The 22,773-nt window shown below is 42.1% G+C and overlaps 1 protein-coding gene across 8 annotated transcripts in view; it reads left to right on the top strand.

Annotated features, from left to right (window-relative positions):
• Yap1 (Yes associated protein 1) overlaps positions 1–22,773 on the top strand; it is a 78,176-nt gene that overhangs the window by 19,788 nt on the left and 35,615 nt on the right. For all 8 annotated transcript variants that reach the window (XM_031345931.1, XM_031345936.1, XM_031345932.1 and 5 more), the window contains exon 3: positions 14,459–14,574. In XM_031345931.1, coding sequence (XP_031201791.1) covers positions 14,459–14,574 — 116 coding nt within the window. The remainder of the gene's footprint in view (positions 1–14,458; positions 14,575–22,773) is intronic.

Genomic DNA, 22,773 nt, shown 5'->3' with positions numbered 1-22,773 from the left:
TGTTCAAAGGCTCCCTTTGAACCATGTGTGCATTCACTTGTCAAGGAGTGGTGGAATGAATGGAAAATTCTCGAAATTCAGCAAGTCCTTGTTATCTACTTTGTCCTGTCATCAAACAGAGTCAAGCTAGAGGTAGGCAGAGGCTCATTTGACAAGTTTTAGAAGCTTCAGCAGATAGGCAGGCCTTCACTTCCATCTCCTTCCCCTGTCCTAGGCTTCAACTACTCCTGCTAGATAAAAATTTCTTGTATCATTTTATACAGATATAAGATTGTGCATGAGAGTACCATGAAATCTGTAAGGAGCCATATAAATGCCCTCTGTTACTTAGTTTTTTAAAGGCTAACAGTGAGTTACATAGGGACAAAAGGAGAAGTTTTACTTTTTTGAAAAGCAGTGATATTTTGAACTTAACGTTTTTAGCTTCATATACAAAAATTTTACAAGCCTTTCTAAATTTGTGTATAGACTTAGCTGAAGTTTCATCATGGTCTTAATGTGGAATGTCTTTTGTGTTAGTAAAGGAATCAATTTTTAGTAGGAAAAAAAGTTGTATGGAAAGAAACTTGCGTTCTGCTACTTGTGCCTCTGGAAATACTTTAAACAGTCTCCTAGTGCCTTACTTGACTTTATTCTGGTGCCTCTTCAAGTACGGATTCTACTTGTCCTTTCAGGAATACAGCCTAGCATTCTGGATGACAGCTTGTGCGTTGCAGCATTATTTATCTATTTTTGTAAAGGGTTGCTAATCGCCTGGTGCCTCCCTGTCTGAGTAGTGTGCTTGTGGGCTGTCTACGTGAAATCACTTGATAGGCTCTCTCATCTCCAACAATGTTGCCTGTATTTTTAGTTCATCACCCTGGCTTAAAGTGAAATTATTTAATAGAAACATTTAGAGACCAGCAGCTTACTTTGAATAAGGCCGATACTAAGCGGACCCTTTTAAGAGTAGGTCTGTGTTTAAAAGCCTGTGTCAGTATGGTTATGAAATATAGTTCATTTATCCTACCTTTGGCTAAGACATATATACAGCCTCTCTTTAACTGTTTCTAAGCATGGGCTTTTGTTTAAAAGAAAGATTAGTGTGTCCATTTTTTTTCTTAGTTTCTTTCTTTTTTTTCTTTTGTTGTTGTTGTTGTTGACAGCATTTTACTCTGTATCCCAGGCTGGTTTCAAACCGGCAGTGATTCTCCTGCCTCAGTCTCCTGAAAGCTGTGACTTCAGGCATGAAACAGCACACACTATTTACGCAGTCTATCTGTATTTGGATTTGAAGTCCTACCGGCTGTTTGACTTTGCCAAGGCTTCTGAAAGCCCCTTGAGCTGTTCTGCACAAGAGTTGGGAACTGGAGCTCACATCTGAAATCTGAGCCTGTGACCTCTGGTACAGAGCCTGAGAGTGTTGCGACTGAGCCAGCCCCTGCTGTTTCCTAAGAATAGCCTTTCTCCAGCAGTGGGTCAGAGCCTCAGACACACTTGTTGCTCTTGTTGTGTTCTGAATGGATGAGGGGTGAGGGGCCGTAGAGAGGCTCAGAGGGGTTCTCTGACACATTGAAAATGCACTAATGTCTATGACCTACCTCTCCCTCTCGCCCACATGAGTTCTGAAAGTGGAAGGAGGCTTCTGTTGGTAGGTGAAACAGTTTGAGAAGAAAAGAAATACATAATAAATGTGTCATTTCAGTCTCTTGTAAGAAACTTAAGCCTTATAAACCACGAACTGATAGGGAAGCTGAGCCTAAAGGGGCCAGTGCTTGAGGCTCATAACTGTAGGACGCCTGCAAGGCATTTTTAACCTATAATACTTTCATTTTTTGAGAATTTCATGCAATGGATTTTGACTATATTCATTCTCATCTCCTCCCAGACTAAGACATTTGTAATTTCTTGGGGACAGGGTCTTGCTATGTAGTCTAAGCTAGCCTAGAAGTTACTGTGCATGTAGACCAGACTAGTCTTGAACTCAATGGCACGCCCTGTAATCCCAGCACTTAAGAGGTAAAGGCTGAAGGTGTGCACCATCTGACCTGGCCACAAGTATTTGTTTGTATAGCATTTCTTCAGCTCTAGTATGTATAGCTTTGATATTTTACCTCTGAAATTTAGGGTTTTCTTAGTTTTAAATTCCTTGGGTAACTTTGCTGGGCATGAAGGGCCTGTTTCAAAGTCAGGAAGACACAAAACAAAAAGAGAGGCCTACCTGATAATATCTCTAGTCAGGCGAAAGGACTTTTATCTCTCTGCTCTCTGGCTAGTAGAACCACAGAAAGCTGGTCAGTGTTGACAGGGTTTTGAGTCAACAGTCTGGAACCCAGGTGCCTGCCTGGAGTCATACTATATACTAATGTGTAATTTGTATTTAATTAGCATAATCTCTTGGGTTTTGCTGAATTTCGTGTTTAGTCTCATCATCGCAGTGATTCAGGGAGGGAACAGGACACCCTGCTGGGCCTGATCATGTTTGCATCCAGATCCCAGCACTTAATACTATAAAGAAATCACAAAGTAACTTCCTGTATAAGGTTTGATAAGTTAGTTGATCTTTCAGTATCTCTTCTATATTTTGCAGTGATTAAATTTCACTTGCTGTGATCAATATAGACTCTACAGGAAGTGGCCTGATATCTTCTATACATAGGGGAGTTGGGCATTGACCCTGATGTACATGTAGAAAGCATGGTTAGAGGATTAAGGAGTCCATGATTCATCTCCCGACCATGCGTCTTTGCTTCCCAAAAAGGACTTCCAAGCAAGCAGATTGTCCTGGTGTTATCTTTAGAATTTTAGTGAGAGCCCTTTTTTCCCTATTTATTTACTATATTTTGTATATACCATTTTTTATTTTTCTATGCTCTTAATGATATCAGTGAATTGTTTTTAAAATGACCATGCATCTGCTTGTTGGTTCTTTTTTTGTTTTGTTTTGTTTTTGAGACAGGATTTCTTGTTGGTTCTTTATGGAACTTAATAATACTGAAGAGCTCTCACTCCAAACTTCACTCATGCCAGGCTTGGTTCTTCCTGCCTGTAATCTTGGTATGTTGGATGCTGAGATGGGCACTGCCATGAGAGTGAGATCAGCTTGGGCTACATAGTGAGTTGGGGTTTTTTGTTTGTTTGCTTGTTTTAGATTTATTTATTTTATTTATATGAGTACACTGTAGCTGTATTCAGGCACACCAGAATCTGATCCCATTACAGAAGGTTGAGTTACCATGTGGTTGGTGGGAATTGAACTCAGGACCTCTGGAAGAGCACTCAGTGCTTTTAACTACTGAACCATCCTTCTAGCCCAGAAAGTAGTTTTTGTTTGTTTGTTTGTTTGTTTCTCATAGTAAGTTTCAAGACAGCCGGTGTACAGAGTGAACATTTCTCTAGGAACTTCCTATCATTAAATATGTATTTATAAATATTTAATATTTAGTATAAACCATTTGTCTCATTAACTTCATGGTTATCCTTAATTGTTTAGAGTGATTTACTTTGATTTGAAACTTAGAATTTTGTATGGCTTTTTGTTTGCTTGCTTGTTTGGTGTTTGTTTGTTTGTTTGTTTGAGACAGGGTTTTTCAGTACAGCCCTGGCATTCCTGGAATCACTGTAGATCAGGTTCTGCCCTCCAACTCAAAGATCTACCTGCTTGGGCCTTGGCCTCCTGAGTGCTAGCGTTAAAGGCTGTGCCATGGGATTTTAAGTTATACATGGTGAGCGGTATGCTGGCCTTGTGAAAGTGTGGACTCTGGGTTGACTTAAGAAGTTAAACTCTACCTGCATGCAGTGTCTGGTTTGCTTATGAACAGCCATCAATATAGGCTTTTGTTGTTGTTTTGCTTTTTTGTTTTTTGTTTTTGTTTTGTTTTATTTTTCAAGACAGGGTTTCTCTGTATAGCCCTGGCTGTCCCGGAACTCACTCTGTAGACCAGGCTGGCCTCAAACTCAGAAATCACCTCCCTTTGCCTCCCCAAGTGCTGGGATTAAAGGTGTGCGCCATCACTGCCTGGCCAATATAGGCTTTTAAGGAGCCAAGCAGAGAGTATTGATTGGAAAGCTGAGGTGAGAGCATCTGTTAAGGCTGTTTCTGCAGGAGACAGAAGTCTGCGTAGGCAGATCTGTCTCAAATCAAAATGAAGGACAACAAGACACTCAGAGGCAGATAAAGGATCCTATTAGTGTTTATGCCCAGTATTTGTTTAAAATTTGGGGTGAGCCATATAATGTTAGAGGCACTGTTGAGATGTGATGTTAAGTTTTGTTTTGACTGTAATTTAGTTTTTGAAACAGGGACTAACTTATCCCAGGCTGGCTTCTAGGGTGTGTTGTGTTGTATTTACATCTTGCCAGCAGTGGTCTTGTGAACTCCTGATCCTCCTCTCTGCTTCTACCTCCCAAGTGTGTGCCCCGACACCATAGTAGACTTGAGGGATTTTTGTTTGATTGGTTCTGTTTTTAACTTTTTGGGGTGTTCACATGCATGTGCTAGGAGGTCAGAAGACAGCTTTGGGAATGGGTTCTCCCTTTCTCTGTAGCTTTTGTCATTAGACCAGCCCTTTTCTCCCTTGCTTTTCCTTCTTTCTTGTCTTTTTTTTTTTTTTTTTTTTTTTTTTTTTTTTTTTTTTTTTTTTTTTTTTTTTTTTTTGAGATGGTCTCACAATTAAACCAGGTTAGCCTTTAACCAGGTTAAACTTGATGGAATTCCTTAGCCTCCCAAATGTTGAGATTTTTGCATCACATCTTTCCTGAGAATGTTTTTTAAAATAGTGTCTTATGTTCTCTGAACATCACACTATTGTCTAAGGTACCTGTACTTATTTTCTACCTATTGTATTTTCTTATTGTGCAAGTAACTGATGTTTACTGTGGGGGCGGGGACTGGAAAACACTGGGAGGTGAAAAGAATAAATAATTCCTTATCTCATGGCTCATGGATAACACTTGGCTGTGTATTTTCAGGCTGTTAAATTATAGACTTTGGCTATTTCCCAACAGTTCTTCAGTAAAAGGTCACTGTTTGTTTCCCACAAGCAGCTCATGAGTAGAGCAGACCCAAATGTGACCTTTTTTAAGTCTCACCCTGGAGTGTTGGTATTGTTTCCCTCCATGTATGTGTTATGTTGTGGTTTATAACTTAGTTTTGGTACTTGCTTTTGTTTGTTTGTGTATGTGCCCACATGCACACTGAGGCAAAAGGATGCTTCACTTTCAAGGCTAGCCTGTTTTAAATCTGAGAACATGTCTTGAAAGTCAAAAGGCTGATCTAGATAAAGCTTGTGTGTTTATGTGTCCTGATGTAGAGAACAACTTTAGGAGTTAGTTCTCTCCTACCAAGTGGGTCCATTGACTCAAACTTGGGTGTTAAACTTGGCAGCAGTGCCTTTGCCCTAAGAACCATCTCACTAGCTCGTATTCCTTTTACCTGGCTGCCTACCAATGTTTGTGTGTACCATTTTTGCTGTTGGTTTGCTAGTGGATGTTTGGGTTGTCTCCATCAGCTGCTGTGAGTAATGCTGCTTTAACATGAGTGCACGAGAGCCTGAGTCTTCCTGGTGGATCTAGAAATAGGATTGCTGGATCATGTGGTGATTTTGTGTTCAGTTTTATCTTGAGGAGCTTTGAAACCTTCTACTTAGCAGTGTTTTTCATTTCAGCAGTGCACTGGCTTCAGATCTTGGAAGACATGTAGTTTCTTCATGGCAGGTGCCACAAAGGGTAGCTCTCTTTCCTTTTCTTGTATTGGGGATGAAACCCAGGACATCACATGTTATAAGCTGTTGCTCTGCTTCTGAGTACCACCAGCCTAGTTTGAACTCTTATCATTCTCTGTGTGATACATGAGGAGTTCAGAAAGATGCAGACTCTTCAGGAAGTTCTCAATAGCATCGTTACCCCGCTCCCACACTCCTACTCAAAGTGCTTTTCCTTCCTTCCTTCTTTCCTTCCTTCCTTTTAAAAAACAACAACAGAAAAACCCTTTAGGACAGGCTGGGTTATATGGAATAACAGCCTCTTTCAGTGTGATCCACACAGTCTAGAGTCGTTGCTCTTGCAGCCTCTCCCTTTTAACATGTCACTACACAAAGCTGATGGACAAGAGATTGGGAACCTCATTTGTGTCTCCTGCTCACAAATGTCATCTGTTGAGCAGCTACCATGAGTCTCATTTTTTGTCATCCATGGAGTGAGGGAGGATTAGCCTGCAAGATTCAGAACACCCAACAAGCAGTTCATCGTGATCCACGTACCTAAGGCTAGATGGTGTAATTATGCGTCCAGGAGTAAAGGAAAGAGGCAGGCCCTGGTGCAATTGTTAGGTTCTTCCTCCATAATTTTAGAAAGCAGATAGGAAATGGGATTTACAGGTCTATACCAAGCAGTGAGAAAGCTCTGAGAAATCTTAAACTGGAAAGGCTCCCTGGTGCATCTGTGAGGGATGTCATGCTGTACACCATGTCAAGATCACATGCTGTCTTAAGTAAAGATCCTTCACCTGGCTGACAGAGCAGTGACTAACACACACTCTGCTGAGTCTTTGTGGGAGCTGTTTTTCAGCTCTTGGTTTCTTAGACAATAAGAATAAAACTTAAATCTGTAAGATAGATCTTAAAGAAAGAGAAATTCGTGTTAGTCTCAGCCCTTTTTTTTTTTCTTCCGAGACAAGGTTTCTCCGTATAGCCCTGGCTGTCCCGGAACTCACTCTGTAGACCAGGCTGGCCTCGAACTCAGAAATCCTCCTGCTTCTGCCTCCCAAGTGCTGGGATTAAAGGCGTGCACCAGCCCTCCTTCAGACAACAAAACTACACTCACTGAGTTAAGTGCAGAAGTCACCATTTAGTAGATAAACAGCCATCCACTGGGAAGTACCGCGCTGACCTGGTTGAAAGTCTGATCATTGGGTCATGCTCACATGCGTTGATTGTAGGCAGCTGAAACATGGGAAAGGGAACAAAAGATGAGGAGTTACATACTATATGTACATTCTCTTCTGTTTTCCCTACCTAACTAGTGACTTCAGGTTATTTATTTTTATAGTTTTGGAATTTGTGTATGTCTCTGTGTGACTGCATGGTACATGTGCTGATTGAGTTAGAGGCCAGCAGAGGGCATCAGGTTCCTTGGAGCTGGAGTTACAGATAGTTGGGTGTAGGAACTCAATTCTGGTCCTCTGCAAGGACAGCAAGAACTTGATGTAGGATTAAAAAAGAAAATTAATGGCTTGCTTATAGAGATTGAAAGTCTGTTAAAAAAAAGATATTGTAGGTATTGAAGATGGGGCCTCTGGGAGGAGTTGGGGTACAAAAGGGAAACAAGAATGTGATTTAATTCTATTTATTTAAAATATGTTTTTAAATGTTAACAAATTCAGATAAATTGAAATCATGTAACTTTTCTCATCATAATGTAATAAAAGTTAAAAAAATCATACATAAAAAAATGTGAAGAATAAAAATGGGCTTGTTAAACGAAAGAAAAGAAAGAAAAGAAAGTCTGTTGTTAAGTTCTAGCAACCAGTTACCTCAGAGATCATCTTTGTCTCCTGCAAAGAAGTGTTAGTATGTTTCAGAATGTAGTGGAATTTCAGTCACTCACTTGAAGGCTCAAAGAAAGGTGTAATGTCAAGTGTGGTAGGATTGTGTTTCAGTTGCACTGTAAACTGAGTAGGGTCCTAGTACTTTACCTGAACAAATGTCCTGATTCTAGCCAACTACAAAGTGACTTTTCCCTTTCTAATTTAATAAGTGTGTAAAACTTACATCAGACAAAAGACATTAATCAGTATTTAAAATTTAGCATTGACAGTTCACTAATATTCTACACAACAACCCTATATTCTTGGCTTGGGTGAGAGTCTATCATTCACTTTCTTCTTTTTTTTTAAAAAAAATTATTTATTATCATAAATAAGTATACTGTAGCTGTCTTCAGATGCACCAGAAGAGGGCATAAGATCTCATTATGGGTGATTGTGAGCCACCATGTGGTTGCTGGGATTTGAACTCAGTCGGAAGAGCAGTCAGTGCTCTTACCATCTCACCCATTCTTATCATTCACTTTCTTAAAAAGAAACAATGTGCAAGGCAGTGGTGGTGCACCCCTCTAATCCCTTGGGAGGAGGCAGAGGCAGGCAGATTTCTGAGTTTGAGGCCAGCCTAGGATACATAGAGAAACCCTGTCTTAAAATAAAACAAAAAGGAGGCTGAAGAGATGACTCAGCAGTTAAGAGCACCGACTGCTCTTCCAAAGGTCCTGAGTTCAATTCCCAGCAACCACATGGTGGCTCACAACCACCCATAATGATATCTGATGCCCTCTTCTGGTGTGTCTGAAGACAGCTACAGTGTACTTATGTATAATAAATAAATAAATCTTAAATTAAAAAAAAAGGAAAAAAACAATTAAAGAATGTAATAGATGTGATTCTAGGTTTCTTACTCAGTGTGAGCCCAAACAGCACTGCTGCCATCAGATACTTTTATTTACTTTAAGATGGAGATGCAGGGAATATATGTAATTTAGTCACTGAAGCACTTGCCATTCAAGCATTAAAATCCGAGTCTGCAATGCCAGCCCTGAGGAGGCAGAGACAAGAGGGTTTTTGAGGCTCCAACCCAGGCAGCCTAGCCAAATGAGAAAGCTCTAGGTCCATTGAGAGTCTGTCTTAAAAACTAGAGTGGAAGGTGACTGAGAACGATACTACGTGTCACTCTCTGCCCCCACAAAACACACGTCCTGTTTGCTGTGTTCCGGTTTTGTCACAGCCACTAATGAGGGACCAGGAAAGGGAAACTGCTGGGCCTGTTTCGATGAGGCAAGTTCTCTCCATTTACTAAAGTTTATAAAGTTATTAAAATAACAAAGCAATAGCTAATAATAGCACAGTAAAGCAGGGTCCACACACGGGACGCAGTTAAGACCAAGACTGCTTAGCGTCTGTCTGTATGGAAGTCATGTCTCTTTGTTTGGTATGTGTGGAGTTAATCTTTGTCTCCTGAGATAAGGTCTTATATCATAGTCCAGGCTGGCCTAGAATTCACTATGTAGGCAAGGCTGGCCTTGAGCTTGTGACAGTCTGCCTTAACATAAGTGCTTGAAACACGGGTGGGAACGAACGACCATGCCAGGCTTGCATGGTGTCTCTTCATCCAGAAATGTGGTATCTCAGAGGAGCAATAAGTTAACCTGGTCAAGTTTCAGGGTCTCTCCCCAGGTTGCTTTACTGATACTGATAAGAACCTTTAATAAAAAAGAGTGACAGTATTTTATAATGTTATCCAGTGGTTCTTGAAAATACTTTATGTGGTGACTTCAGGTTAGACTAGTTAAGGACACTTGCGATTCTTGCAGAGGAACTAGGCTTGGTTCCCAGCATTTACGCGGTGGCTCAGAAACATCTCTAATCTAGTTCCAGGGGGCCTGATTCCCTTTCAGGCATGCAGTACACACACATGCAGGCAAATTCTCACACACATAAAGTAGCTCCGGGCGAAGGAGCTTGCCATCCAGTTTGGCAGTCTGTGATTTCCAGAACTCACATGGTAGGAAAAGAAAACTGACTACTGAAAGTCATCTCACTTACACACATAATTTTAAAATTTTAAAGAAAATACTTTTTTTGTTTGTTTTGCAAGACAGGCTTTCTCTGTGTAGCAGTCCTGGCTGTCCTGGAACTCATTTTGTAAACCAGGCTGGCCTTGAAAACACAGAGACCTGTGCCTGCCCCGTCCCTGCCCCGTCCCTGCCCCCGCCCCTGGAGTGCTAGGATTAAAGGCATTCAAAGGCATTCACCTCCTCACCCAGAAAGAAAATACTATTTTAATATTATTTTGTTAGGTTCAGTGGGAGCTGGTTCATCAGCCAAAGTATGAATTGCCGCTTTTCTACTTATTTAGTGTCTCTTTTACCATTTGGGGAGTGTTTATAAACTAATAGACTCATTCTGTCTTAGCAGTTTGGGTGGCTAAAACTGTGTTGTATTGTTAGAAGTTAAAATGTCTGTGTAGCCATAAATATATGGTGGATGTAATCTCAGGTCTTTAGTAAGATGGCTTTCCTTGAAGTATGTTTGGGAGCCAGCATACCCCAAAGCCCTTATTTGCAGTAGATGTGAGCTAGCTAGTTCACTGAGCTGGTGTGCTGTGGGTGGCCACCGAGAGCTGAGGAGAGCTTGGGTGGACTGCCTAAACTTGTCTTCCTTCCTGATCCCAGGCTGAATTCCTGTCACAGCAGAGGAGGTGAGGGCTGGGTCTGAACTGAACATCTCAGCTTCTGACCTTCAGTCTCCCCTCCCCGACTGGCAGACATAAAATCAAAAATTAATGCTGCCTTTCATTTCTAAAACGAAGCTATTTTTTCTTGGCATGCTACAGCTGGATTTAAATACCATTTGCTCAGAACTATCAGTTTTTAACTCCGATCCATCTGTGAAGCAGAAGTCCTAATCTGGCTTTTTTGTTGTTGTTAAAAACATTATGTCTATAGATAGATTTAAGAGAATGTTTAAAGTTGTTAGAGGTCAACCTTGTTTCCTTTCTTTTCCCTTCCTTCCTTTGGTTTTTGAAACCGGGACTCACTTTGGAGCCCAGGCTGGTCTGAAATACTATGTAGCCCAGACTGACTTTCAGTTCATCACATTCATCCAGCCTCAGCCTCCTGAGTGCTGGAGCTTCACGAGATGCCACATCTAACTCTGTGTGTGTGCGTGCAGGTGTGTACTTGGGGGTGGAGCCTGGAGTCTCAAGGAGTGCTGGGTGGCAGACCTGCTCTAACAACCAAGCCATGCTCGCCACCCCTGGTAATTCTACAAGTTATTGGGAGACACCACTTGGGTTGTTACAAATGATAGACTTCCTGAGATTTTAGACTTCTTGGGGCTGGCACAGTGACAGTTAGGGAAGGTCTATGGAGACCTTATTTGGGAACTCATGAATCTTGAATTCTGGCTTTTGTTCTCAGCCCGTGCTATGCTGACTTTTGTCATTTTCTGTATCATAAAAAGGGGAAAAGTCACATTGTGAACTTGGGAGACGTGATGTCTACTGATACAACATTATGAAAAACATGGTGTTGGTTTGAAGCGAAACCATTTGGCTGAAGATGAGAGTTTCTGCCCACTCATTTCTGAGCACTTTACAGACAGCCCAGGGCTTTGAACTCCAGTCTTAGATTTTGATTTCTGACAATACTGAAAAACTTATCATAGAAGAAAGTGTATAGTTTGTGTCATCCTTATCAAAGAATTATGCCATGTGTCTCTCTGAGCCTTTGAGAGTTCTAAAGAGTACGTGATGGATTTATAAAAGGATTGGCTGTGGTCTCAGAACTGGAGCTGTAGGAGGATTAGGTTGGACAGTGCATCCTTGTTCTAGAATCAGTAAAGCACACAGGTTTCCCTGGGTAAGAGTGTCCTTTAGCACCTGACTGTAACTCACACTCCACATTGCGTAGGTGTGATAAGGTACAGGGAACCTCCCCAGCACTGTCACTAGAGTCTTCTGAGTCCCAACAGTGAGCAACGCCCAACACATACGCAGTCCTCAAACCCAGTTTCAAAAACAGTCCTGCTCGTTTCTCTAAAGTCAGGGTCTCCTATGCACCTGTCACCGGATCCCTCGCTGGCCTGGAGCTCACATCAACCCTCGGTCAGCTTTAGAGTCAAGTCAATCACTACATTTCTCATTAGATAATTCACTAGTCTTATTTAAGTGCAAATGTTCACACTTTTCTATTAAAAACTTGTGTGGTTGCACGCGCCCTCGCGCGTGAGCCTGCTTGTGTTACCTACTTCTCTGTCCACTTAGTCTTCCGTTTTTATCCTTTGCAGCAATCAGACAGACAGCTGGCCCCATTGTGACATTCAATGTAAGGGTATAATCTATAAACTTGATGAATACAAACATTTAAAACACATATTACATGTTTAATTTAACCTGGAAATCACTTTCAAGACTTGCTGTAGAAGAGTTACACTGTGTTTGGGGTAGCCTGTGTCTCTGAACTCAGCTATCTCTTTATCAAGTTATATTAGGGGACTTTTCAACAATTAAAACTACTTATTTTTCACCAGGCAGTAGTGGCGCATGCCTTCTGAGTTCGAGGCCAGCCTGGTCTACAGAGTGAGTTCCAGGACAGCCAGGGCTACACAGAGAAACCCTATTTCGTAAAAACAAAACAAAACAAAACAAACAAACAAAAAAAAAACTACTTAATTTTCCCAATAAAGATAAAATGATATGTACATAGCTCTGGCATCCTATGTGTAGATCTGTGTAGTGCATCACTATGTAGACCAGGTTGGCCTCAAACGTGAGATCTACTTGCCTTTGCCTCCCAAGTACTAAGATTAAATAGTCCCGCTATGCCCAGCCTTTGAGGGTAGACTCTTCTCCCCTTCCACCTTTACATGTGTGTGTGGGGTTGAACTTGGGATGTTAGGCCTGTGTGACACGAATGTTTAGCCCCTCAAGCTGGCTCACTGGCTCCAGAATCAAGATTTTGAAGAGTGCTAAGAGTTATTAGGCACAGCTTTTGGTTGGTACATGCTTATTCTTTGCCTTGATTTGCAAATTGACCATGTTATGTTGTAAGCAAGAACTCTTTGTCCAGGCTGGAGAGATGGCTCAGCAGTTAAGAACACTGACTGCTCTTCCAGGGGTCCTGAGTTCAAATCCCAGCAACCACATGGTGCTTACAACCATCTGTAATGAGGTCTGATCCCCTCTTCTGGTGTTTCTGAAGACAGCTACAGTGTACTTAGATATAATAAATAATCTTTTTTTTTTTTTAAATAAAAAAAGAACTCTTTGTCCAGAGGTTCCTCACAGTTAGTACTTTGGGATTCTCTCTGAGGGGACAGTATATCTATATTTGCTTGTTTTGTTTCCTAGCTCATTCTAACCTTGGTGTAGGTTGAAATAATTGACTAGAAACTTTCTTTTGACTTTGCTTATTATGTATATAGTATTCTGCCTACATGTATGTCTGCACGCCAGAAGAGGCCACCAGATCTCATTATAGATGGTCATGTGGTTGCTGGGAATTGAACTCAAGTCCTTTAGTAGAACATCCAGTGCTCTTAACCTCTAAGCCATCTCTCTTCAACCACTAGAAACATTTTTACTGACTCTTTGTATTATCACTTTATCACCTACCAGGTGCCAGCCATCTGAAACCTCTAGACCTTTCTGTCTCTCTTTCACCTACATTATTCTTTTTCCTTTCATAAAAGATTTGTTTTTAAATGTGGGTATGGGTGTATGCACATGCCCACAGAGGCCAGAAAAACAACAGAATTCTGAGGAGCTGTAGTTGCAGTCATTTCTGACCCAGACTGCCTGATAGATGGGTACTGGGAAACTCTGGTACTTACTAGGTGAGCTAAGCTGGCCTTGAGCTCACAAATATCCACCTGTCGAGGCCTCCTGGGTCCTGGGATTAAAAGTGTGCACCATTATGCATGGCTCACAACCTTTCATAGGAGCCACAGTTCCAGTGACTTTTAAATATGAAGTTGATTCTCAAAACTTGGGGAAGTAAATATAACAACTTCCACTATCCCTTTCTGAAGATGAAGCAGGTTGCCCAGACATACCTATGTAATCTAGATTGTCTTTGTTGGGGCTATTTGGGCTTTTGAGTTTTGTGTGTGTGCACTGTATTTGTGAATGTGTGTTCATATATATGTTCACATGTGTACTCTTACATGTATGGAGGAGGCCAGAGTTGACTTCCTCCATTGCTTTCCACCTAGAGACAGGTTCTCTCTCTCACTGAGTCCTGATCTTGTCTTGACTGGACTGGCTGGCCACTGAGTTCTAGGGGGTCCATCTGACTCCCCACCTCAAGTATGGAGGTCACATCTTCAGGCTAGTGTGGCATCTCCCCTGTCCCAGTAGCTAGGATTTTATCATTTATAGGCCTGGCTTTTTATAGAGACTTCAAAAAGGAGGCATCTTGATCTTTAAAAGATTAGTAGAAACTAAGTGCTTTGTAGTAGAACATTTGGGGAACAGCTTACATTTAAAAATGCCTAAACGTGCTCTTATGAAATATGGACCCTTGACCAGCCAGAGGCAATCCCCAGTGTCTTGGCAACTGTCACAAGGAAAACCGAGATTGGGGGTGCCACCTGAAGTCCAATCACAGAAGCACCGGAGTTCAGCTGTGAGGAATGTGTGCCTTACAAGCTTCTCCTAAGATCTGAAGGGGGAGAGGGGATGACAACATGCACTTATTCAGTGGGATAGTGAGAAGGTTACAGGAATACGTCAGTGATAGAGTACTTACACAACATACCAAATAAATAGAAATAACTTTTTTTTTAAAGGGGGGGAGGAATACAGGTGATTCAGTGACTTGTACAGGGTGAGAAGGCACAGTAACCTGAGTCTAATGAGGAGTCAGCCATTCTCTGTATGAGGCTTTTTCTTAGGGGTGATGGTCTGACTTCCACTCTGCTTTGTCTCAGTCACAACGACCAGACGACAACATGGCAGGACCCCCGGAAGGCCATGCTCTCGCAACTGAACGTTCCTGCCCCTGCCAGCCCAGCAGTGCCCCAGACGCTGATGAATTCTGCCTCAGGTGAGCACCACCCTTTTGGGAGAGCCACATGCATGCTGTTTAGATCCTTGTCTTCCTTTCTACCCAGAGCCAGTTGGAGTCAAAGTAGCACGTGCAGTGCCTTGTTAGTCTTAATCCATTGAGGAGTTTTCTAAAGCTCAGGCTTCCGTAGTCATGTGGTTGTAAGTTGTCTGGGGTTTTTACTTTTGGTTTTTGACATCATATTTGTTTGTTTCTTTGTGTGTGTGTGTGTGTGTGTGTGTGTGTGTGTGTGTGTGTGTGTGTGAGAGAGAGAGAGAGAGAGAGAGAGAGAGAGAGAGAGAGACAGACAGACAGACAGACAGACAGACAGACAGACAGACAGACAGATAGACAGACAACTTTAGGGAGTCTGTTCTCTCCTACCATCATGTGAGACTCAAGGATCACATTCAGGTCAGTAGGCATGGCAACAAGCACCTTTAGCCCTGAACACCCCCAAAGCATTCCTGAGATGGTCTCATGTAGTGATGGCTGATTCAGAACCCCTGCACCTCCTACCTCTACCACCCTGTGAGTTTGATTGCTGCTATCTTTAGTCCAGGGTCTATGATAGCACTCACCTCATGCTTTTGTAATGTGATGAAAAGCACATGGTTTTATTTTAATTGCTTTAAAGGACAAGAAGAGCACAGCTGTACTACATGGTTGCCTTAGGGGTGCTGGAATCCAAGCTTTGGTATTCAAAACTCCCTTTTTATTTGTTTGTTTTTGAGATGGGGTCTGCCAAAACTAGCCTCAAACTTGCAGTCTCTCTGCCTCTGCCTGTTTGTGTGCCACCTTGCTATATTCAAACTCTTTTTAAAGCAGATGTTTGTATTACCTTGGCAGGACCTATAAGGATATGCCATAAACCACTGAGCACCCTTTTTTTTTTTAAAGATTTATTTATTTATTATATGTAAGTACACTGTAGCTGTCTTCAGACACCCAGAAGAGGACGTCAAATCTCATTACGGATGGTTGTGAGCCACCATATTGTTGGGATTTGAACTTGTGACCTTCGGAAGAGCAGTCAGTGCTCCTAACCGTTGAGCCAGCCCCTGAGCACCCCTCTTACTAGCATGCATTGCTAAACCGGCTTCACTGCTGGGTGCAGTGAGGGGACCCTTTAATCCTAGCACTCAGGAGGCAGAGCTCTGTGAGTTTGAGGCCAGCCTGGTCTACAGAGTGATTTCCAGAACAGCCAAAGCTCCATAGTGGGACATTGTCTCAACAAAACAAAACAAAAGCAAACACTAAATCTCTACCCTTGTCACAAAAATGAGCTTACAAAATGAATTATTTGGCAGTTTATGTGACTATGGTTTTTCCTTGTCTGCATAATAAGCAGTAATACTGCTTGATAGAGGGGGAGATACTAAAGGAAGTTATATGATCCATTGAAAGCCCTTACGTGTTTACATTTCTTTTCTGCATATGAGATTTATTTATTTGATTTTTAAATGTTTTTAGCTGAAATGTATAGGTTTTGCCTGCATGTATGTATGACACACTATGTATATAGGTGGTCATGGAGGGCACATCTTGAAACAGCAGTTATAAATGGTTATGAGCCACCACCTGGGTGCTGGGAACCCATCCTGGTTCCTCTGCAAGAGCAGTAGGGGCTTTTAACCTCTGAGCCATCTCTCCAGCCCCATAGGAAGCTTTGGCTTAAATGACAGGCAGTAAGCAGAAGCAACTTCTATGCCTCCCCAGTCAGGGCAGTGAGCCTTTCTCTTTATTAGATGGTCATCAGCACCTTGGCACATGTGGAAAGAAGTGCTCCTTTTTTGGACTGGGTCTGATGACCCCATCCCCCTTTGGAGTCTTACTAGATGTCCGGTGGTGCACATTGGTGGTGGCAAACACCAGTGACACATCTTACTGTGCTTCCTGGCTTTCCTGACTGAAGCTTCTGACTGACAAACAGTGGCCAGGAATCTGGTAGCAGACTGGAGGGTTTGCAGATGTGAGACCTCCTCCTGCCCTGACCTTGCTCAAGCTTTAAGAGGTGATGGCTGAAAATGAAAGTAAGAGCAGAATGTGGGGTTGAAAAACCGCTAATTATAAAGGTAACTCAGTGAAGAATAAGGTTCCACAGCAGGATTATACTTGGACACTCTCAGAATCTATTTGATTTAAATCCTAGAGTTTAAAAGATAAAAATGATGTGGGTATTTTTCACTGGTAGTTTTACTTTGGTAACTTTTTTCTTTACCAGATTTCAAATAAAAGTCAGTAGCAGACACTTCCTTACTGTCTGTGGAAGATGAGGCGTCCTGTGTCCAGAGGGTTGGCTGACTCCTTTTAGAACACTCTTTTATCATAGTAGTTCATCCATTTATTTGTTTATTCTTCCCTTTTTCGGTTTGATTTTTTTTTGAAACAGAGTTTCTCCATGTAGCTGGCTGTCCCAGAACTTTGTAGACCAGGATGGTGTCAAACTCACAAAGATCCTCCTGCCTCTGCCTCTCTGCCTCCCTAGTGCTGGAATTAAAAGAGTTTGTGACTACTGGGCAGTGGTGGCGCACGCCTTTAATCTCAGCACTTGGGAGGCAGAGGCAGGCAGATTTCTGAGTTTAAGGCTAGCCTGGTCTACAGAGTGAGTTCCAGGACAGCAAGGGCTATACAGAGAAACCCTGTCTGGAAAAACCAGAAAAAAAAAAAAAGAAGTGTTTGTGACCATGCCTATCAATAAAAATGATATTTTGGCAGTTTGTTGTTAAGTATGGGAGTGTGTCAGAGCATAAGGTTTGGGATTGGGTTCTAGGAGTTGACCTCAGTGTCGACCTTGGGAGGCCTTACCTGCTGAGCCATATAGTCTCCCCGCCCCAGCATCCCGCTGATGGTCTAGAATGTTAACAGGAGAGAGTTTGGGCACAGTCCCAAACTGACCCTTAGAGTCAGTTATAACAGCAGCTGGTTTTGAGGTGATAGAAGTGGTATTCAGAACTTGCTAGTAGCTCTTAAAACCCCACTCCTAGTCTTTAAACCAGGCGATAAGTGGCAGGGGGACAGAAAAGAACATGGTGACACTGGAGACCAGAAGCTATGTTTTGCTCATAGAGATTTGTTTCTAGTAATTACACTGTCCTTCAAGGAGGACTTTGTGCTTAGATTGACTGTACAGTGAGCTAGGAAGAGAAGGTCAGCAGCCGTGCTGAAGCAAAGACCTTAAAAAACACGCCTTTAATCCCAGCACTTGAGAGGCAGAGGCAGGTGGATTTCTGAGTTCGAGGCCAACCTAGTCTACAGAATGAGCTCCAGGACAGCCAGGGCTACACAGAGAAATCCTGTCTCGAAAAACAAAAAAACAAGCAAACAAAAAAATACAGTCACAGGCGACATCAGGATGAAGCTGTGTAATGACACATGCCAGGAAGCCAGCACTGACTGCAGGTTCCAGTGAGACCTGGTGCTACACACACACACACACACACACACACACACACTTGTTTCAAGAGTTCCATTCCAGGGATGCCAAAGTCAGAAATGTCCAGGTTGCCTATAGAATGTAGGCATGTTTTAAATGACATACTTTAAATGGTTTCTAACTCATGTATGTGATTTGGGCATGTAAATAGTTGGTTATGCTGGATTACTTGTGAAGTAACAATATCTATAGGTTTTAATATACAGTTTTAAATGTTTACTTAATTTTTTTATACATGGTTGGTTTATTATTGCGTCTAAAACTTGGGAATTGTAGGAGCCTACAATATATGGAAGTCTCCAGAATGAAACAGATTCTAGCCAGAGAGCATACTACTTCATCTATTGAATGCTGTACAAAGATGTGGCAAAGGCTCTTCCACTGAACACTGTCTCCATGTCCCCCTCCCCCTCCTCCCCCACTTACACTGGGGCTCCAGCACATACACATGCTCATTTGAGATCATGTCTTCTGTATCCCTACCTGGCCTTGCACTAAGTAGCCAAGGCTGGCTCTGAACTCCTTGATCTTCTTCCTTTCAGGTGTTGAGATGTGAGCCACCATCCCCAGCTATTTCACTTGAAATTAAAGAATATTTTAGTCATTCTCCATGTAGACATTTAAGAGTGAAATGAAATGTTTTGGAATGAAAATTAGAAGAGCTATCCAGTCTTGAACCTTGAGATCAAACCAGATCCCTGCCCGTGCCTTACCCTTAGCCGTACCCCCAGAATGCTGTAATCTCAGCAAACCTTGTGCCCACTTAAGATGATGGGCAAAATTGCCTGTTGATAAGATTTCAATCTAGAGGCATGTGTTTCTGAAAGGCAGCCCTGATTGGGGTATATGGGGATTTGGAGGGAAGGGGGTAATAATGTAATTAGATTATCTCAAAAAAAAGATTAATTTAAACATAAAGTAAATGTGACCCAGTATTTTGTAAACTATTTGTAATTACTGGTAGCTGGCTATTACTTCATTTAAAGTAATTCAAAACATCTGTCGACCATGGCAAAGATAAACTGTTCATCTCTGAAGCTTCCGGTGATCGAGGCCTCAAGCTTCTTATTCAAGTGGTAAGTTTATTTTCTACTTTAATCAGGCAGTACAGTATTGCATATACAGATATCTTTTTTCCCTTTGATTATTTTAAGATAAAATTTCAACATAATACTGTATAAATGAATACAGTACTATGCTAACAAGACCTCAAGCAGGAATAATATTCGAATGAAGCCCACAGTCAGCTCAACAAGGAACCAATTTGTCTTGTTAGTTATTCCTGACATCTCACAAATAACTTTTCACAAAGTTTTTAAGTAAAATGGCTATATTTTTCTTTTCATACAAGGCAACTCAGGTAATCTGAGAAATGACAAGTTGAAATGGGAGAAATAGTTTTGAGGTAGTGTTTACAAAAGAAGAGGTAGAGAGGCAGGGAGGAGGGAGGAAGCATGGCCTCGGGGAATTAAATTAGCATAAACATGGGTAATCTACAACCCTTAGAAGTGGGGTTCAGCCTGTATAGCCAACCCTTTACTCTGCAAAATGATGTCAGGAAGGTCAGGCATTAAGACTCGCCCAGCCACATAGTTCAGATGCCATCATGGGTTACTTGAGACCTTGTGTCGAAAGGGGAAAAAAAAAGGAAGAAATTTGGTTTGCCTGTAGCTTTAACAGCCTGTTTGCGTGCGTGCGTGCGTGCGTGCGTGCGTGCGTGCGTGCGCGTGCTATAGATCAAACCCAAGAGCTCTTCTAAGCCAGGCTTAGACTTAACTGCTGAACTGGAAACCCAGCCATGCACCTTAGTAATTTAGAATTAGCCACTCTTCTTACATAATAATGTGGGTCGAGGATTGGACGTATAACTCAATGGTACTTATAGAGCCTTGCACAAGATTTTATTCCGAGCACTGACCCCAGCTCATCCTACCCCTGCTCCCCACCCCGAACAGTCCATACGTGCGAACAAGCAGCTTGAAGGAAATGCAAAGATTTTTAAACTTCTTGCTGAAAGAGCAACTGTCAGTCACCCAAAGATAAAATGGCCAGTTAGTTTACAGATGGCCATAGTCTCCAGCACCCGGATTCCTGAAGCTTGTTGATCCTGAGCCAGCCAGCCAGCACCCGGCCGACTTCACTCGGCTCAGAGCTTCTCACGCACTCTGGATCAGGCCTTTGACCCAGTGCTGTGTCTCCTTAAGTTTTCTTTTCTCTGTCTGTACAGACCAGAGTAGTTGTGGTGAATTGAATTTATAAGTAACGTTTTTGTTTTTTTGATGCGGGTCCAAGTGCACCGCAGGCTGGCCTCAGACAGGGACTTGTTTTGACCAGGCTTCTTTCTGAGTGCTGGGGTGATGGACACTGGTTACTTTGTTTTTCAGTGTCTTTAATAATGCTGGTCTCTCCCTCTCTTTTAGCCCCCTCTCCCCCTATCCCTAGCTCCCCTTCTCCTCCTCTTCCCCCTCTTCCAAAATAGGGGCCAGGATGTGCTTCGGGAGAGGGGGTTAGTGTACAACTTGTGGGAATCATTTTTCTCCTGGGCATCCAAACTTGGGTTTTACTTTTGACAGCAGGACCCTATTTACTAAACCATCCTGCTAACCTTTTTATTTTCTAATTGAGAGTTTTAATTTTTTGTTTATTGACTTACTATGTACCTCTGAGTGAATATATTTGAATCACTTGCATACAGGAAGGAGCCTTTGAGGATCCAAAGAGGCCATTGGATCCCCTGGAACTGGAGTGGGTTCTGGGAACTGAACTCAGCCAGAGCTCTTATGATCTACCTAGCCAGCCTTGATAGAATTTTTCTAACCCAGACTAGCCTTGAACTTTGGCCCTTTCTCCCTGTGTCCCAAGTATGGAGGGTTATAGGTTGGTGCTAGATACCTTGCTGCAGGGTTTTTGTTTGCTTTGAGATCTAACTATTGCAGGTGAGACATTTCCAAGCTTTGAGTTAAACCAAAGGGAGCTCCCTTGATCTGACCTGGGAGCACACATTAGCAATGCTTTCCATATATTTAGGAGTTGTTTGACTCTGATAGTTAATATTAGGTGTACATACTGAAACTATAAAAGAAACAAATGCAAACTTTTGTTACCAGGCCCACCAGCTGAAAGAGCAGGAGCAAACAGAGAGAACACAGGGGGAAGCTGTCCTTGTGTTAATTGCCATTATCCAGTTCTCCTGAGGAAAACAAGTTATTAAATACTAAGACTCAAAGATACAAATGTCCATGTTAAACTTATTCTTCAGGATTTTTGTAGATATTTTGGAAACTTTGTGGAAAGAGATTAAATTATTTACATTTAAGGACCAAATGAAATTCCTGCTTTATTTCCTCCCTCCATGAGTCCTAGGATTTTATTTTTGTCTTTTCCACCAATTTCTAAATCCTTCTGGTCACTATTGCTCCAACAGCTTTTGTGACTCATAGAAAGAGTATTTGTGTGAAAGATTAAGATGTTTTGGGGTTTTTTTTTGTTGTTGTTTTTTTGTTTTTTTTGTTTTTGGTTTTTGGTTTTTTGAGACAGGGTTTCTCTGTATAGCCCTGGCTGTCCTGGAACTCACTCTGTAGACCAGGCTGGCCTTGAACTCAGAAATCCACTTGCCTCTGCCTCCCAAGTACTGTGACTAAAGGCGTGCACCACCACCACCACCTGGCAAGATATTAATTTTTTCAAAAATAGCATCCATATATAGACAGGAGTGCAAGTAAGATGGATTAAATTCTTCAGTAGTACTTTTTAAAAACCATGTATGTAAGCATAATCAGTGGGTAAAACTTCACTTTGGTGTTAATGAAAGGCGTCAATTTGAAGTCTAAATGAGCACTTTCAGAAAACTGATCTTACCAAATCACTGAGCTGTTGCATTAAGTTCAAATCTGATTCTTACTGCTTAACCCTAAATGGGACATATATAACAGACCCATGTTCTCTTAAGTCTTGTGGAACATCATAGAAGGTGGGGCAGAAAGTCGGCAAGAGCCAAAAGAATAGGGAGGAGTACTGTGAAATGCTGATAATGCTGTGAGCGCTGTGGACCTGACATGGCTCTTAAATGCAAAAGCTCACACACAGCCTGTAGAGACCTGCAGAAGATGAAGCCAGTCCATCTTCCAGCATGGATGTGAGGAGGGGCTTAGGAGGACTTCTCCCTAGCCAAGGAACCATCGGCAGTTGGCTGCTGGAGAAGGGAGTCATTTTTCTTCATTGGTGTGCCACCGGAGGTTTGTCTGTCCTCTCAAATGGCTCCAAGCCTGTACCCACGCCAACTCAACTGAGTAGGACTTAGTCACTTTTCTTTTTTAAAATGAGTATGGTATTTTACCTGCATGTATGTCTGGGTACCATGGTACCAGAAGAGAGTGTCAATACTCAGAAATAGTGTTAGAGATGGTTGTGAGTGGTCATCTGGATGCTGGAAACCCAACCCAGGTCCTCTGGAAGAGTAGCCAGTACTCTAAAACTCTAAGCCATCAACCGAAGGGAGGAGTGCTGGTGTGGACCAGATCAGGATGCCATCAGTATTACAGTGTTTTTATCTGAGCCTGAGTTCTGTGAATGAAATCTCAAGAGTGGCCTGTCCCAAGCTCTCTGGGTGCCTCTGGCATTCTAGGAAGTTTGTCTACTAACATGATACTAATAAGTAAGATCTGACAGTTGTCACCGTTGTCTGTTGAGACTAGATACTGGGCTTCCAAAATCATTGATTCAACAAATACCAGCAAATGTTGCCCTTTTTTTGGGGGGGGGGG

This window comes from Mastomys coucha, unplaced genomic scaffold (assembly GCF_008632895.1).
Source record: "Mastomys coucha isolate ucsf_1 unplaced genomic scaffold, UCSF_Mcou_1 pScaffold23, whole genome shotgun sequence".
Classification (NCBI taxonomy): Eukaryota; Metazoa; Chordata; class Mammalia; order Rodentia; family Muridae; genus Mastomys; species Mastomys coucha.
This window is presented reverse-complemented; position numbering and strand designations above follow the sequence as displayed.